Source organism: Beta vulgaris, chromosome 4 (genome assembly GCF_026745355.1).
Source record: "Beta vulgaris subsp. vulgaris cultivar EL10 chromosome 4, EL10.2, whole genome shotgun sequence".
NCBI lineage: Eukaryota > Viridiplantae > Streptophyta > Magnoliopsida > Caryophyllales > Amaranthaceae > Beta > Beta vulgaris.
The window spans coordinates 54,237,123-54,255,073 of record NC_079205.1 but is presented as its reverse complement, the minus strand read 5'-3'; the positions used below and the strand labels follow the sequence as shown (position 1 = coordinate 54,255,073).

General features: G+C 35.8%; 2 protein-coding genes across 2 annotated transcripts; both read left to right on the top strand.

Annotated features, from left to right (window-relative positions):
* Positions 1 to 3,091: 3,091 nt before the first annotated feature.
* LOC104890762 (ATP-dependent Clp protease proteolytic subunit 5, chloroplastic) lies at positions 3,092 to 9,365 on the top strand. The gene is made up of 9 exons (XM_010676351.4): positions 3,092 to 3,392; positions 3,496 to 3,615; positions 4,346 to 4,460; positions 4,598 to 4,690; positions 6,570 to 6,615; positions 6,719 to 6,791; positions 8,356 to 8,390; positions 8,496 to 8,584; positions 8,822 to 9,365. Exons 1-9 carry the CDS (start codon positions 3,253 to 3,255, stop codon positions 9,032 to 9,034), a joined length of 924 nt encoding a protein of 307 aa, XP_010674653.2. The 5' UTR covers positions 3,092 to 3,252; the 3' UTR covers positions 9,035 to 9,365.
* A 2,725-nt stretch (positions 9,366 to 12,090) lies between these two features.
* LOC104890763 (probable rRNA-processing protein EBP2 homolog) lies at positions 12,091 to 14,961 on the top strand. Its single transcript, XM_010676352.3, has 2 exons — positions 12,091 to 12,331; positions 13,847 to 14,961. Exon 2 carries the CDS (start codon positions 13,869 to 13,871, stop codon positions 14,781 to 14,783), a length of 915 nt encoding a protein of 304 aa, XP_010674654.2. The 5' UTR covers positions 12,091 to 12,331; positions 13,847 to 13,868; the 3' UTR covers positions 14,784 to 14,961.
* Positions 14,962 to 17,951: the final 2,990 nt, after the last annotated feature.

The window sequence follows — 17,951 nt, the reverse complement described above, 5'->3', positions numbered from 1 at the left end:
ACCTCCATATTTGCGTATACATTTAGATGACATGTGACGACCTCCAATACTTCATAACTTTCAATTAGTATTGAGTACCGGGTTCATAATAAATTTATTGTGATATCATTCACTTTTTCGCAAAATGGATCACTCTTTTAAGTCAAAATGAGTCATTTTCAAACAAAGAATAATTGTTTACCTTAATGAGCCACTTGCATATAAGTAAAAGTGACCCATTTAGGACGAAACTTACATAGGTATAAAGGGTAACTTTTTATATTAAATAGATCAGTCCTATATGAGTTTATAAGTGTCTATATATTTAAGATCAATAGTTATCGGCGCAAGAACCCATATCATACAATGAATCAGTCGTTCAAATTAGTTGATTCAACACGACACAGTTTGCAATATCATTTTTCAAGTCATAAAAAAACACGTTCCATTTTCGTTCCTACCTATAATTAATTGAAATTAATTACAATATAATTTTCTCAAATTTCTCCTTATGATAGGTAGTAATACCGTGTTTTTTTATTTTGTAAAAAGCTAAGTATAAAACAAAGGTTGATGGATCTATTAGAGATTTTTATAATGCATCAAAGTTGATTTGATATTTTATTATCGTTATTATGGTAAACAAAAACTTGATAGGTAATATAGCTTGTAACACAATAATATATTAATATATTACTCATTTACTCATCTATAATGTAGGAGTTGCATTTGTGTGTCAACTTAAAAAGCATAATTACTTCCACTTACAATAAATAATCAATATAAGCTTGTAGATTAGTTGCCTAGTTTTTTTTTATCTCAAAGGAGAGGTTGTGTTGGGTTTTAGATATATACTAGTATTTGGGCCCGAGCGTTGCCCCGGGTTAGTATTGTTTTTCGAACTTGATATGCATTTTTTTCCATTCCCATTAAAATATATTAAGGAAAACAAAACATTTAAAAGGTACAAATATAACAATGTGGACACTTAAAACATTATTAAAAGTTGGTTGAGATGGTAATTGCGTCATGTATAATAGCAATAGGTCATGGGTTCAAATCTTGTTGCAAGCTAATTATACTTTCGTTAATTGACATGACTTATGTACACATTGGATAAGAGGTTTGTTAAACATCGTCTCGAAATTACTTAAAATCGCCCAAAATTTATTTTTTTAGACTATTTTTCCCTTTCTTTTTTTCCATACCACCCACCTACCCCACCACCACACCCTACCTTCCCACCACCACCTGCGACCTCCACCGCCATCACCTTCCTCCTGCGACCACCACCACCCACCTAAAAAGCAGGCGAATTTTTTTTTTAAAACCATGGGCGAACGTCCGCGGTGGACGTTCCACCCATGGCCCGAACGTTTGGCCTGGACGTTCGGGCCATGGGTGGAACGTCCACCGCGGACGTTCGCCCATGGTCTTAAAAAAAAAATTCGAACTGGAGGCTTCTGTAATTTCGAAGTGGGTGCTTCGAATCTGGGTGAATCGCAAGGCTGGTGGTTGTGGGTAAATTGCAGGGGGCTGGTGGTGGTGGTTGTGGGTAAATCGCAGGGGGTTGGGGTGGTGGTTGTGGATAAACCGCAGGGGATTGTAGGAGGTGGGGAGATGGGAGGGCTGCTCGTGGGGGTGGGGAGATGGTGGGGGCTGCTGTGGGTGGCTGTGACAATGGGGTTGGTGGTGATGGCGGCAGGAGAGTGGGGGCAGGAGGGTGGTTGTGGCAATGGGGTTGGTGGTGGTGGTGGATGGTGGGGGTGGTGGTTTAGGGAGAAAGAAAGAGAAGGTTATAAATGACATTTTAATGTTTTTTTTGGGCGATTTTAAGTAATTTTTGTGCGATAAATAGAAGTTGTTATTGGATAATTCTACTGGAGTAACAGAGGTGTCACGTGGCGTGTATACATGGTCACACACGCCTTTTAATATATTTGTATAGATATATATGCTTCCTCCGTTTTTTTTACTTGTAACACTTTCTACTTTTGCTTTTCCTTTCTCTTTATTTCTCTCCAATCACTTGGGACTCTCTTTTTTTTCCCTCTCTACCTCTCTCCTATCCAAATTTTACATTAGAGTTGATAAAGAAAAAATGTTGTAAGTAAAAAAAAAACGGAGGAGGTAGATAAATCATCAAAATCTAGACAAATTTAGGGAATGTGACACTTTATTTGTAGATTAAAAGAGACTCCAAGGATGCACATACCCATACACATACGTGTGGAATTACACTTCTATTATGTGTGATAATTGATAACCTAATTACACATAATAGGATTCCTTTTAGCCATCCTTTTCGTATTGTTATGTTTGAAAATTTCCTAAACACAACTTGACATCCTTTTTGTCCATAGAAGCTTACTCTTATTGTGGTCGACATTATATGTCTCCACTTCCATTTCCTTCTAATTTTGCCGCATCATTAATATAAAATTATCCATTTTGGAATTTCTGTATTTGAGGTAAAGTGGTAAGATAAGAATAATCTGGGTTATTTGACGATGCACCGTGTATTATTAAGGATCTCTCTTTATTATATTATTAAAAACATTAAAAAAATTCTCCAAATAAATAAATTTGGTAAATCATGTTTGTTTTTTTCATCTTATATATTAGGATTTTATCTTACAACACTATATTATTTTGGTCTAAAATTAGAATTAACAACTAATGTTAATTTAACACTTAATTTAATACAACAAAATAGAAGTACTAATGACGATTAACACAAATTCATATTCACTTTTTTAAGGAAACAATAGGATAAATAATGCTTTCTCTTAAGGCAATAACCCAATTCATTTAAAAGTAAAAGATGATTAAAATGAAAAGAGTTTAGTGAGATTTAACCTCTGATCTCTCACTAAAAGTCGGAGAGCTAGCCAACTACTCTAATCTCCTATCTCAGTTACTTACTAAGAATAATATTAAATCATACCTGAATCATTAAATACCTACTCGTCCTATCAAATCAAAAAATAGTTTTCTTAATCAACAAATTGCACCTCTCAAAAACTAAAAATGTTGATAATCAAACAAGTTGATAAATGATAAAATCTAGCAAGTTCACCTTAGCCCTTGTTCACAAAAAACAGGCCCATAAAAACTCAACCCATTTTTCTCAACATTCTTCCACATCACACTCTCAAATTTGACCATTTCCCCTAAAACCTTAGCTAACTTTCTATTCTCTTCTTTCTCTTCTCTCACTCTTTTCTGAGCTAAAGATATCTTCACAAAAATAAAAAGCTCACACAAAAAACAATGGCTCACTCATATGTAGCGTTACAATCATCTTCAACAACTCCAAGACTCAACACTTCTATCTTCGACCACAACCACTTCGTTTCTCGCTCCTCTGACTCTCACTTTCTCTCTCTTCCATTCAAGCCTCTTTCTACCAGGTAATAAATTATTTCTTGATGTTAATATCAAGATTTGAATTACTGCATTTTGAGTTTAGTTCTTTGCTCGATTTTAGCTTTTTTGTGGATTGAATTTTGCTAGGGGTTTAAAAACTAGTGATTCTTGCGAGAAAATTCGTCGAACTTCGACTGTTAAGGCGGTGTATTCTGATGGATTTGGTACTCCTCGAAGAAATGAGCGCTCTGGTCTTTGGTCCGTAAGGTAGGAATTGTTTTTGTGTTCAGTGTGTTGTTTCAATTTTATTGAAAGTTTGGATTAATTGTTGTTGTAGTATGTGTATATGTGTAATTTGCTGTTGAAGCTGCGATGTAAATGTGAAATTTGAATTGAATTTTGTAGAGTCCGTTAGCTAGGAATCAATCAAGTGTTCTATTTCAATTTTGTCAAAAGTTTGGATATATTGTTGTTTCAATGTGTAAATGTGTAATTTTCTGTTGAAGCTGTGATACAAATGTGAAATTTGAATTGAATTTTGTAGAGTCTGTTAGGTAGGAATTGTTCAAGTGTTCTATTTCAATTTTATCGACAGTTTAGATATATTGTTGTTGCAGTATGTGTAAATGTGTAATTTGCTGTTCAAGCTGTGATATAAATGTGAAAGTTGAACTGAATTTTGTAGAGTCGGTTATGTAGGAATTGTTCAAGTGTTTTAAATTCAGTGTTTTATTTCAATTTTTTATCAAAAGTTTGGATCTTGTTGTTGTTGTTGCAGTATGTGTAAATGTGTAACTGCTGAAGCTGTGATATATATGTGAAATTTGAATTGAATTTTGTGGAGTCAGTTAGGTAGGAATTGTTCAAGTATTTTTTATTCAGTGTTATGTTTCAATTTTGTCAAGAGTTTGGATATATTGTTGTTGCAGTATGTGAAAATGTGTAATTTTCTGTTGAAGCTGTGATATAAGTGTGAAATTTGAATTGAATTTTGTAGAGATGATCTGTTGGTTCCATCATCACCGTATCTTCCGGCGTATGCGCAAGGACAAGGACCGCCTCCGATGGTACAAGAGAGGTTCCAAAGTGTGGTTACTCAGTTATTTCAATATGTAAGGGTTTTCTTTTGGTTGTTTACTTGTTTATAGTTGATTATCTATTTTAGCTTTTGATGATTGAAATTGAATATTGTGTAATGATGTTTTGGCAATTTGCTATGTATTGAGTACTCTTATTTGTTGATTTTTAGAGAATTATCCGATGTGGTGGAGCAGTCGATGATGATATGGCTAATATAATTGTTGCTCAACTTTTATACCTCGATGCCGTTGATCCTACCAAGGTTTGTTTGTGTTAGTTGCTATAGAAAATTTTGGAGTCTGTATAAGGTTAGATGCGATGGATGTAATGTATCACATTTCTTATTATATTATACTAGTTGCTGAATTCTCACTTTGTTGGTTTATATTATGATGTTATCCTTGTGTGAAAAGTGGCTTACTCTTGAATTTAAAACAAATACTTTTAGATAAATGCCTTCTTTGTGATTAGGCACTGTTTGTCAAGGATATTTAAGCTAGTGTTGCATCTGCCTGACAAATTAGCTGTAATAAGAAGCTACTCCAGCAAGCTAGTGTCCGATCAATATGTTTCATCTTATCCCCATTAGAGCTGTATTGTGAAGCTACTCCAACAAGCTAGTGTGCAATAAATATGTTTTGTTTTATCCCCATTAGAGCTGTAGTGAGTACTCCAACAAGTATGGTAGTTTACATGTTATATGTCATCCGAAACATTTCAGCTACTTCGTCACAACTAGGGGTGCCGATAGTCCTAATTCATTGAGCTGTTTTAACTTCTTTCAGCTACCAGTTTTTTTTCTTATATTTTTGCTAGTTTCATTCATTAAATCCTAGGGGGGTGTTTGGTTTCGGGGTGGGGAAAAGAAAAGAAACAAGATTAAGAAAGGGAAGGAATTGAATTGAAGGTTATCCCATTTAATATACTGCCTTGTTTGGTTTGAGAAGAGAAAGTGCTTCCATTCAATCATAAGTGTTCCCTAAAACAAAAAAGAGAAAGGAAAGGAAACTTAGAATTGCACCCATCAAGCTGAACATAATCACCACTGCCATGAATTTGAGACCACCAAGCCACCTCAAACCTCTCCAATTGACAAACAATGCTCTGTCACCACCCTTTTTCCTCCCATGGTTTGTAACCACCACCACTATGTAGGCTTGAAATGGTGGAGATTCTACTCCATAATAATTGAATGGCCAAAGGTTTCACATCTGGAATTTGGCCCGCGAAACTCGAACTTGATAGGGTTAAAATGTACCATTCACAACTTTCATATTTCAATATAGGTGTTGATGTGCTTGGCAAAGTCTCCATGGTGGTTGGTGATGTGGTGGGGGTTCACGGTGGTTTGGAATAGTGGTGTTGTGGGGGTATGTGAGGGCAGTTGTGTTGAGTGACATCGTGGTGTTGCTGATGGCGGGTTATGGTAGTGGTCCTGGGTTCATCGGCCATGGTGCATAATATGCCGGAGTTTAGTTGTGTTGGTCAAAGAAGGTGATGATGGGTTGAGATGTCAAAATCCTCGAGTTGGGGAATGCAAGTCCCGGGTTGGGGGGGGGGGTGTTGAAACACCATGAAAAGAGGGACATCCGGAGAAATGTCGACCAAACACTTGCAAAGGGAATTGCAGTCATCATTCCTTTGCCTTTCTAGATTATCATCTACCAAACATCCCTTGGGAATTGCAGTCATCATTCCTTTGCCTTTCTTGATTATCATCTACCAAACATCCCTTGTTCTATATGCTTTTGTTATTCTTTGTTATTGATTATATATATTTAACTTGGCATATCATTGGACCCTTGGTATGTGATGCTCTTGGTTCAGTACTACTGTAGATTTGATTTGGCATTGTATAAAGATGTTCAAGTTAAGCTGTACTGTGATTGCTGTAAATGTTTTTGATATACCTTGCTTAGGCCTTAGACATAGTGCTAATGTTCATCTCCATGCACTTGCTATTTTCTAAGGATTTATGAAATATTATGCTTCTTTGAATTTCCACTAGCTTATGAGGTATTTGTTATGCAAGACCCTTCTTGAATGGTGTGGGCATGTGTCAACTTATGATGCTTCTTTCTCTTAGTTTTGGTAGTTTACTAATTTTTATGTGTTCAATGCATTTTTGGTGACATTTGCAGGATATTGTCATGTATGTGAATTCTCCGGGAGGATCAGTTACAGCTGGTAATCTTTTCTTATTATATTGAGTTTATCTGCTGATAAATGATGGCAGCTCCTCCTTTTTGGCTCTTATTAAGTTATATGACTCTAATCATCTTCTTGTTAGGTATGGCAATATTTGACACAATGAGGCACATCCGACCTGATGTCTCCACTGTATGTGTTGGACTCGCAGCAAGGTGACTTTAAATTTCTTGATTTTTTCAGCACTTTTGTTCCTTTATTTACGGACTTCTAAGTTTTAGTTTACTTTCGTCTTTCAACACTATTTCTTTGCCATATTTTTTTTTCTCTCTATGGTTTCAATCTGATGCATAAATTAAGAATTTTGAAGAGGGTTGAATAGAATGTAGTGTGGTTGTCTGTATTAATATATGTTGCTGGAGGTCCAACCCTGTCGACTTTTCTGGGGTTTTTCTCTGTTGTAATGAAAGTATTATTTAAGTCTTGTGTTCTTTTTCTTCTCCAAATGTGCTCAATCTAGGCTGGCAGGATAGAATCGCTTGGTTCATGTGCTAAGTTTCTCAGTAAGGGAGAACCTGCTACCAGTACAACAGCTCCCCTCATCCATGCTTATCTGAACAAGGGCATTATTATCAACCTGAATGGATACTTACTATTAGTGTTTTAACAGCCCGGGGGTGGATGGAGTGGGGGCACATCTTTTACCATTGCCCCCCTTTTGCCCTGGGTCTTGACATAAGGAATTAAGCTTGTGGTCTGCTTTCATAGTCAATCAGGGTGATGAATTTTGAGACTTGCGATGTATTCTGATTCTGACAGCATCATTTGAACTGTTTCCTTGGGATTTTGAGGGGCAGGCGTTTTCTTATTGGGCAATTCTTGGAGACTTGTCACATATGATCCTTGCTATAGTTGCTTGGCAGTTTTTCTCTGTAGTGCTGTTGAATAACCTTTTTGTAACCCTTCATTTTTATTTTTATTTTTATTTTTATTTTGAATGAAATTATGTCATTAACCCCTTCTCTGAAAGCCAATAGTCCTCTTTACTAGAGTGTGGAGTTAAATTGAGACTTCAAAACAAAATTTGTATCACTTAGACCCTGTTTGACAATTAGCAGATATCTGCTAGTTGGTTGTATTAGCAGGTTTGACTAGTTGGTTATATTAGCGAGTAAGTCCTAGTTGGTTGTAATAGTGGGTTTGACTAGTTGGTTATGTTAGCGAGTAGCTCCTGGTTGGTTGTATTAGTGGTTTTGACTAGTTGGTTATGTTAGCGGGTGGCTCCTAGTTGGTTGTATTAGCAGGTTTGACTAGCTGGTTGTATTAGTGGGTTTGACTAGGTAAATGAATAGAGTGTATGGTAAATAGCCGATTATATTTTAACCTAATCCTCAAATCACTATAACAGTCTCAATCCTCTTTCACCAAAAAGCTCCCCTTACTAGCTTTTTCAAATTTAAAAGTTTGGGTCCAAAAAGCTCTTTCAATCCTCTATTTACCAAACACCAGTATTAGATTAGTCAATCCTCTAAATTCACTCAAACCTTCTCTAATTTATGCCCATTCCTCTCTTTACCAAACAAGTTTGAAAACATTAACAAGCTCTTTAGTATAAAGGGAAGACATCTATGATCTATGTATGAATGGCAAAGCCAGTTAGAACATTACAGTGATCCTGGAGCATTAGATAGCCTGCATGCCATTTCAGTACTTTGTATATGGATGTTATTGACATATGGACTTGTGCGTATTCTGAATGTTATTGACATTCTGGTGCAGTATGGGAGCGTTCCTTCTAAGTGCTGGCACCAAAGGTAAATCATCCACCCTTGATTGGATTATTGACAATGTTTGATTCAATTATCTTTGCCAGAGGCTAAGTGTTGCTTTATCATTGTGATGTGATGTCATATATAAAGGAAAAAGGTACAGCTTGCCTAATTCAAGGATTATGATCCATCAGCCTCTTGGTGGTGCACAGGGTGGTCAAACTGATATAGACATCCAGGTAAAGCTATCACCTTCTAGTATTGCATCCCCGCAAGATAGTGTACTCTAGTTATAGACAGTTCTTTCCAATCCTAGAAGATGAAGTTTCTTTCCGTGTGTAAGTTTGTGATGTTCTGAAAAACCAAGCATTGTTCCAGGATCCCTACGTTAGTCTGAACATTATTAGTTGGAAACATATTACTGCCTGATCTGATAAAAATGCAAGCTCAATCACTGTTCTCTTTCTGCTGGCCAGGCAAATGAAATGCTGCACCACAAGGCAAATCTCAACGGGTATCTTGCTTACCACACTGGTCAAAGCTTGGAAAAGATCAACCAGGACACTGACCGTGACTTCTTCATGAGTGCTAAAGAAGCCAAAGAATATGGACTTATTGACGGTGTCATCATGAACCCTTTGAAAGCACTACAGCCGTTAGCTGCTGCCACTGCTGACCAGGTGTCTTGATAATAGCAAAGACCGTCAATTCTTATTGTGTTAGTCTTAGAAACATACTGCACCGGAGTCAACTGTGAATGGAAGCACACTTTCTCTGGTATTATGAATTTGGAAGATGTGTGGCGAGGAATTGAGTGGCTCCTGTAAGAACTGTTTTGGTTGATGGGAGAGGGTTGTGTTCCGGAGACATTGAAAGATTCATCTATTGTGCACCTATATGATGATATATGAATTGAATAGGTCATTCTTGTAATTCTTGTCTAAACAGTTTGTAACTGTAAAACAGGCTTTCCCTGTTGCAACCAGAAAATGGAAGTTTATTACGGGCTCTTTTGCGTAATGTTTGAACTTGGAACATAAGCATACTTGTTTGCTTGAACTCTTGGGAATTGGGACAGTGAAGTTACTGGGAGTTCGAAAGGTTTGCTAAAACTTCAAAAAGATGGTCTTATAATTACATATCCATTAGCTAACACTATCTAAATTTTAGTTATAGAAAGGTAGAAAAGGAGAGGACAATGAAAACAGAATCTGAAGCCCTTTTACTTCAAGGTCCTCTGTAATTTGAGTAATAGCATACATTTGGTGTATGAACTCATTTCTTCTATGCTAATACTAATGTTTTTGCCTAGAATATTATAGAAGTAACTCTGGGATTTTCGTTGGAAGATGCAGATTTGGTTGTTTGATGGACGATGACTTCTTAAAGAGTAACTCTATGGGGTCGTTTAGCTCACTATTTTTGGGTTTCAAAAAACGGGATCAATTTGTTACCCCCCCCCCCTCAAGTAACAAAATCCATTACTTGAAGTTACTGATTACACTTCATTTTCATTCTTTGGCTTGAACCAAACACTCAATAAAGGTAACCATCTTTGTTACCATTCCTCTCCTCTATTTGTATCCATTCCCTTTCCATTTCATATCTTGAACTAAATGACCCCTATGTTTGTATCGATGAATTTGATCCACCTATGTTTTACTTGGTCCATGCGATGATGGGTTAGGTAACTATGACTATTGTATTAAATTTTGATGAGAAAATTTAAGAGAACTAATTTACTTTGAAATACAAAAATAGTAAGGATCTCATAACCTGCGCTTTGCTCGGGATAAAAGCTAGTTGAATACTTCCTCCATCTTTTCTTATAATTATAATATTTTGAATTTACAATATATATCAACTAACTTTTACCATATTTTAGGAACATAATTTCAGTTCCAATTCATTTGTAACAGACGGAGTTTTACACTATTCATATTTTAGGAACATAGTCTTAGCCTAGCAAAATTTTTGTAAATTGACATATATGTTTGTTTGTGCAACAAAAATTATTTTACAAATATTCACATAATAAAGACCTGTATTTAAGAGTTGAGAGAGATGTTAAATAGAATTGAAGGTTAAAATTTCATTGAAGACTTTCAATTATTTTTCGAGGAGTAGAAAAAAGGAAAACAAAAAAATTAGAGAAGAAACATATAATAGAATAAGTTTTTTCTTTAACATGTAATAGAATAAGTTTTTTCTTTCTTTTTTGAAGTATTGGAGTATAATTTAAAGTTTAAACCTATAATTGTCATGCTGCTAGATATACTCCCATAAAACAAAGAAATCGACACAAATTAAACAATAAACTAGTTATTAGGCCCGAGCTATGTCTCGGGTAAGCAAACAATTCATTTATTAATATAATACTTTATGATAATAACACTAAATACAACTTAGCTTAGTGGTTAAAACTTTGGTATGTGTACTTGAGGTCGTGGGATCAAACCTTATACTCTACAATTTCTTAATTTTTTTATTGTACATGGATTACATGAACTAAAACTCCTTAGGAAGAGCGCCACGTTGCGCACTTTCTTGTTTTCGCACGCTTTTTAATATATTTGTATAGATATGTGTATGTTAAGACTTAAACCCACAACCTCTCATTTGAAATATATAAACACTAACCAACTTAACTACAATCTCATACAGGTCTTTGTAGGGATATTTTTTTTATTTAATGACAGTACAATGTTTATATATTAAAAATAAAATTAAAAGTATATAATTCGCACATTTGAAACGCTTTATCCCCCTAATATTTCAGAACTTAAAACTGCAAATTATATTGCTTTCAATTTAAGAACCAAATGATAACATCTCACTCGCATAAATCAATTGCATTCCTTAAACATAATAGCCCGAAAAGAACCAAATCGTAACATCAAACTCGCACTAACTATATTGAATAGTTGAAATATAATCCAAAACTTTTTTAAAAAAAACTTGGGACTTTGCCATAGTCAACAACTAAGTATCATTAAAAAATCGCTATATGACATCTACAACAATAATAATCCTTATGTAAAAAATGATCTAAAACATCATTATGAAATTCTTCGTCCAATTCGCTAATATAAACGTCTTAGAACCATTTATTTGATATGGTAATATTCTAGCCATAAACAAATAAAATTTAACGATCCAACATCTTTTATGATTGATGTTATAGTAAATTTAAATCTGACATTTCCCTTGCTCTTCTTGATCTTCAACCACCAAGTTTGATTTTCCACATCTTCAACCTCACCAGCTAAAAAAAAAAACAATACTCTCAAGATCATAGTAGATGGAACCATAATATTGATGGAGACAATCCTAATAGCGAGAGGGCAAGTTATTTAAAATAAACTAAATTATTTTTTAAAGAAATTTAATTATAAGGTGGACTTTTTTTTTCCAGTAACCACCTTATAAACACTTTTACACTTTATATAATTATATTTATTTCAGTTTGCCACTAATTGACTAATTTCGTCACATAAACCGTCAAATTTTCACAAAATAAACCATTTTTTCTTACGGAATATGTCGATGGGGTAAATTAAAACAAAATGATTTTTTATGGGAAAAACAAAAAAAATATAAAAAGATTATCTTAAAAAAGGGTTTATGAATTGGTTATTTAGAAAAAAAAAAAAAACTCCACTTCATACAATGGTTAAAATCAAATAATCTTAAACTAAAAACTAATGAATCTAAGAATTAAAGCAATGAAAATAACCAAATTTAGAAGCCCCTATAAAAACACTACTGTTTTGGGAGAGAGGAAAAAAGACTAGGGTTTAAGGAAAAACCTAAGAAGTTTATAACCCTAACTCTCTGAATTCCAATCCGTGAAATTTGCGGCGATAATAAAATTTCGATTCCAGTTTTCTTCTCTATTTGAAAAGTTCGATTTTGAGCATCTATCCAATTTACATTTCGAAGAAAGAAATTGAAGGCATTTTTCGACAATTCCAAAAACTTTTAAGGTTTGTTTAGGGATACTATACATGTTATAAACTTACGATCTGGATTTTTGGTATTTAATTCATGTTCATTGTACCTGCGCATATTTTCATTTGTTATTGTTTGTTTCATCAAATCAATTTTTGAAGTTCTGTGACTGAAAATCTGGAATGAACGACTTGTTCTTCCTAAGGAATGAGCGGCCGCCTCTCCTGCCGTGGCTCAAATCAATAATATAATTATGTTGTCAAGTCTGGTAGAAAATTAGGGTAATAGTGAGTTTGAATAACTGTTATTGACTGCCATTAGGTTTAACACAATTTCATCTTGAACTTGAGTGTAACGACACTCAAGATATATATATATTTATTTGCTCATTGCTCTTGGAGGAGCTCTATATGAGTAAATGAGCAAATAATTAGCTCTTAGTATAGGTAATCAGGGTGTTTGATGATTCCGTTACTCGGTTATGGATCTTCATGAATCACCACTCTAAGTTGAAGCTGGTGATTGTATTTAGGAAGTACTATGGCTGCTGTGGTTGAATTGCGAGGTATTTGCCATTGCTCTTGGTGCCTTGGTGGAGCTCTGGATGAGTAAATGATTTAAAAGAATTTAAAAGTTAGCCTAGAGTATAGGTATATCTAGGTGTTCAACGGAGGCCTTGTTCGATTACGAAAATTTTATGAATCAACACTGTAAGTTGAAGCTGGTGATGCATTTAGGAAATAGTATTGGCTGCTGTGGTTGAATTGCAAAGTATTTTGCTCATTGCTTTTAGAGGAGCTCGGGATGACTAAATGAGCAGAACAGCCTTGAGTATAGGTATATCCAGGTGTTCAACGGACGCCTTGTTTGATTATGGAATTTTATGAATAACCACTGTAAGTTGAAGCTGGTTATGCATTTAGGAAATAGTATTGGCTGCTGTGGTTGAATTGCAAGGTATTTTGCTCATTGCTTTTAGAGGAGCTCTGGATGACTAAATGAGCAGAACAGCCTTGAGTATAGGTATATCCAGGTGTTCAACGGACACCTTGTTCGATTATGGAATTTTATGAATAACCACTGTAAGTTGAAGCTGGTGATGCATTTAGGAAATAGTATTGGCTGCTGTGGTTGAATTGCAAGCCTTTTTGCCTTCTAATCTAATGCCCTTTTCTGTACTCTTACATAGGCATATAGCAACAGTAGTTCTGGTATAATTCTAGAATGTCATGCAAGATACATTTATTAGATGTGTCAAATATATAGCTCTATATGTTAAAGGCAATAACCGCAATATACATTATTAGAAGATTTGTGGATTGTGTTTCTCCCGACTAGAGAATTTTAAATCACACAATCTGACATATTGCTATTGAGCATGACTTAGATTGACAATGTTTTAGGGGTTCACACATCCCATTGTTGGCTGTCAGCTACATGTGTTGTTTGTGTTTCATGTGATTGTTGCAATATTTTCGGAGCTTAATATTATATTATTTTCATGAAATCATATGTGTTTCGTTGATTAAATTCTTGTCTTACCTTCACAGGTAAACTTTTGAGCGAGGATAGATGGTTGTGCTTCGTAAATACCCTTCTTCAATCAATGGAGATGAATTGGAAGATGACGAGGAGGTAAATACTATGGGCAATAATTCAGAGTCTGAGGAAGAATCTGAATCAGATGATGAAGAACAAGATGACATAAAGCTAACAGAACCTTCAAAAACTGCTATCTATAATAAGGATGGTCTTGCTGATAAGTTGAGTGAGATAAGCTGGCCTGACAATGTAGATTGGATGCATACTCTTGATGTAGTTATTGATCAAGAGAAAGAAGTTGATGTAAATGATGACCTCGCTCGTGAGGCAGCATTTTATACACAGGCAATACAAGGAACCCGACAAGCCTTTGCAAAGCTTGAATCTAAAGGGGTCCCATTTCTGCGGCCTTTTGATTATTATGCTGAGATGGTGAAGACTGATGTTCATATGGGAAAAGTGAAGGGCAAACTTTTGATGGAGAAGAAGCTAAGGGAAGAACAAGATGAGAGAAGGAAATCTAGAGAAGCTAAGAAAATGGGGAAACAGGTTCAGGCTGAAAAAGAAAAAGAGCGAGCTAAGGAGAAGAAGGAGCACATAGAATCTGTTAAGAAATGGAGGAAGCAGCGGCAAAGGAGCGGGTTTGCAAATGACAAGGATGAAATGAAGTTGTCGTTCGAGGAGGGTGGATCACATGAAGGTAAACGCAAAGGACCACCTGGTGTGCGTCCTGGTGATAGGTCGGGTGGAAAGGCAAAACAGTTTGGTGGGAGGGGCAAGAAGGGGATGGACAAGAACAGGAAGAGCCGTGAATTCAGAGACTCAAAGTTTGGGTTCGGGGGAAGGAAAGGCGGTCACAAGCAGAATTCTGCAGATACAACCAATGACATCAGAGGTTTCAATAATAAATCTCGTTCTGGTAACAAGAAAAGAAAAATGTCTTAGTTTCTACTGTCTGTCTTTACTCTTCAGTGCTCTGCTGTTACAGTAGTTGGGGTTATATTATCTAGATCTGCAGCCTGTTTTTTGTAATATTATTTGAAGCAATTTTGTGACATTTTCCTTCTTTTTTGTTGAAACGATTAAATGGCTTCGTAATTGCATCATGTACACCTTTTGATCTCGTTTGATTTATGGGTGACGCCAAACACATATACACACCTTCAACGGTTCAGCTTCAAGAAAATTTTTTTTTTTTTTGGATCCATATGAGCCATGAAGGCGGTACAAAGTACAAAGAAGGGAAGGGGCAATCGAACCTGTGACTTATCGTTCACAATACCTTAATCTTAACCATTAGGCCAAAACATCCTTGGTAGCTTCAACAAAATATGTAATAGTTTTATCCAATTCATGTAAACTTTAGTAGCTAAATAAAGAGATGGGTTCTTTTACGTTGGCACAAATTATATAAGTGTAAAGATAGGTCATATAATTGGTTTTCGGCTTTTTCTTCTCCTCAACTAATAATAATATGTTATATTTCCTCTGTTTTCTTTTAAATGTAATTTATATTCAAAATTGTTAAAAATTTATCATATGTATGAGTGTATTGTGAGCATGATACATCAAAGACTATTTTTTTGCTCATTTCTCATTTAAAATCGTCCAAATGTGCAAAATTACTACAAAAAGAGAGTTTCAAATGAGCAAAAATTAATCTTGGTATGTTATACACCCAGATGTATGATCAGTAAACTCTAATTTGACTTGTCACATCTACTAGACACATTGCTTTAACTAATAAATAGTTATCAATTAGAAAATTATGGTCATAGGAAATATATGAAAGCTGCACAAAGTTGAAAATATCAAATAGAGGAGTAGATTTTTCAGTTCCCCCCTCCCCCCCTCCCCCCCCCCTATTTAGGATAATTGCAAATTGTTTTATTACATGAAAGAGGATACAAACATGCATGTAGCCATGTACTATGGACACGGACCAAGCTAAGTGTCCAAAATGGTAAGGATTGTGACTTGCAAACTCAAGGTTAGGGTTTAATTCTCATTATGAGCATTTTAAGTGTAGGAATTTTCCTTATCCTTACTCTCAAAGTCTCTAGCCCGCTAATCTGGATCAGGTTAACCTATACGAGATTCCGATCCAGTAAAACGATTCATCTTACGAATTCAAGAAATGAAAAAAGTATAATAGACATGGAGAAGTAGCAATATCAAAATTTTACCCGCTATTCCATATAATATAAGTCATAAATGTCCAAAACAACTCTTAAATAAGATGGATTTACAAAAACTAATTATGCAGTGTCAAAACTTATTTCTTCAAATAATCGATCAGTAAAGGAATCTATGTAATCCATATAAAATACAAAAATTAGAAATTGCATAGTGTAGGATTTGAATGGTAACCTCAAGTTCATATACTAAAGTTTTAACCACTAGACAATTTTGTATTAGTGTTGACATTTTAAAGTATAATATTAATAATTTTTTTTTTCCTTACGCGGAACGCAACCCGAACATGATAACTAATTAACACTTTAAATATAGATGTGACTATTATCTCAATCTTACAATATTGTAAGTTCACCTTATAGTAGTATTATAAAGAATTAAAGATTTGTGATACTTCTATATCCAAAAGAGCGAATTATTCTCGTATAAATTATTTACTTTAATAAGGGAAGAAAATTAGAGAGTATCAATTGACAGATACTTCCTCGTCGCATAATTGCAACAAACTTTTTTTTTGACATCAAGGAAATTTGCATTAATGAAAAGCGGGAGTACAACCTAATGGAGATACAACCAAACTAAACAGAAATAAGAAACAACAGACATTATGAAAAACTATCATAACGCGTAAAAATAATTTAACATAAACACTAACTAGTAAAAGTCCAGGCCGAATAACATTTGTCTTGTGCGATGGGGAGTGAAGATGGATGTGAGTGAAAATCTGTTGAAAGACACAACTCTGACGATCTTCATAGAGAGCTTGCCGTACAACTGCTAGTAGATCCTGTCCACTAGGCACGAAATCCCAAGGTCCTTGATGAGCCTCCTGGGATTCTCCTGATTCGATGAACAAAGAAGTCACTTGTGAGAGTGACTTCGGATCCTGCTGCGAGGGTCTTCGAAAATCAGTCACATTAGACTGAAACTCGAAAAACGAGGTGGAGGTCTTGACGTGCCCCAAAACAAGTTGGGGGGCCTCCCACAAGATGCGTTTTTTAGGTGTGATGACACATGATGTCATCACGAGAAGTTGGGCCGAGTTAGTTTGATGAACTACGCCCCACTGACGGATCCTAAGATCCAAAGTGACAATCTCAAAACCAGAAGACCGACAAACAACAGATCTGAAACAAACAAACATGAAAATAATGAAAGCATAAACTGCCACCCGACACATAGAGCCACTCCGGCAAACAACACCGTCAAGAACCTGCACCAAATACTTCCTTGGCATACTAAAGACACGGATTCCAACTAACACTAGCGGGGGACGAGGAAGGGACACTCGAGTACACCTAAACCTAAACAGGGTGACGAGGAAGGGGAACTTAGACTAAACCACCGTAAAAGAGGGGAATCGGGGAGGGGAAACTCTTGACCAAGGAAGCTGGGTTTAAGAACCACTTAGCCGAGCCAAAACAGTGGATGGGAAGAAGAAACAGACCACAAACAGGGGGAAACAAGGGATGGGAACTCACCGAACAAGGGAGGGGGTGAAATCGCACAGACTCGGGGAACGCCTAAGGACTGGGGGACGACCGACGAACGAAAGGTTGGGATGGTGCGAAAACAGGGGAGGGGGACGCACCGACGAACAAAAAAATGCCGACGAAGAGGCCGAAAAAGTGAAAGGCCGGCGAAAATAAGATTGAAAGGCGACGAAAAAAGAAAAAGAAACAAAACAAATGAAAAACGAACTCGCGGGAGACCCGCCGGAGACCTACGCGGCGCCGGATCTCCGACGAGTTCTAGGGTTAGAGGGTTTTGTTGTGTTTGTTTAGAGAGAAGGCAGAGGTTTTTTTATGGAGAGAGAAAGATGATACAAAGAATGTTAAGATAACTGCAACAAACTTTTGTGGATAATATTTTGGAGAGGAAGTAGATAAAGTATGACATGAGTTGTATTATTTTAGT

Excerpts from the sequence above, each read along its gene's own strand:
- LOC104890763 (XM_010676352.3), top strand. The coding sequence starts at position 13,869 with ATGGTTGTGCTTCGTAAATACCCTTCTTCAATCAATGGAGATGAATTG.
- LOC104890762 (XM_010676351.4), top strand. The coding sequence starts at position 3,253 with ATGGCTCACTCATATGTAGCGTTACAATCATCTTCAACAACTCCAAGA. Across the intron at positions 4,461-4,597 it reads TTACTCAGTTATTTCAATAT|AGAATTATCCGATGTGGTGG; the intron begins GTAAGGGTTTTC and ends GTTGATTTTTAG. Across the intron at positions 8,391-8,495 it reads TCTAAGTGCTGGCACCAAAG|GAAAAAGGTACAGCTTGCCT; the intron begins GTAAATCATCCA and ends TCATATATAAAG.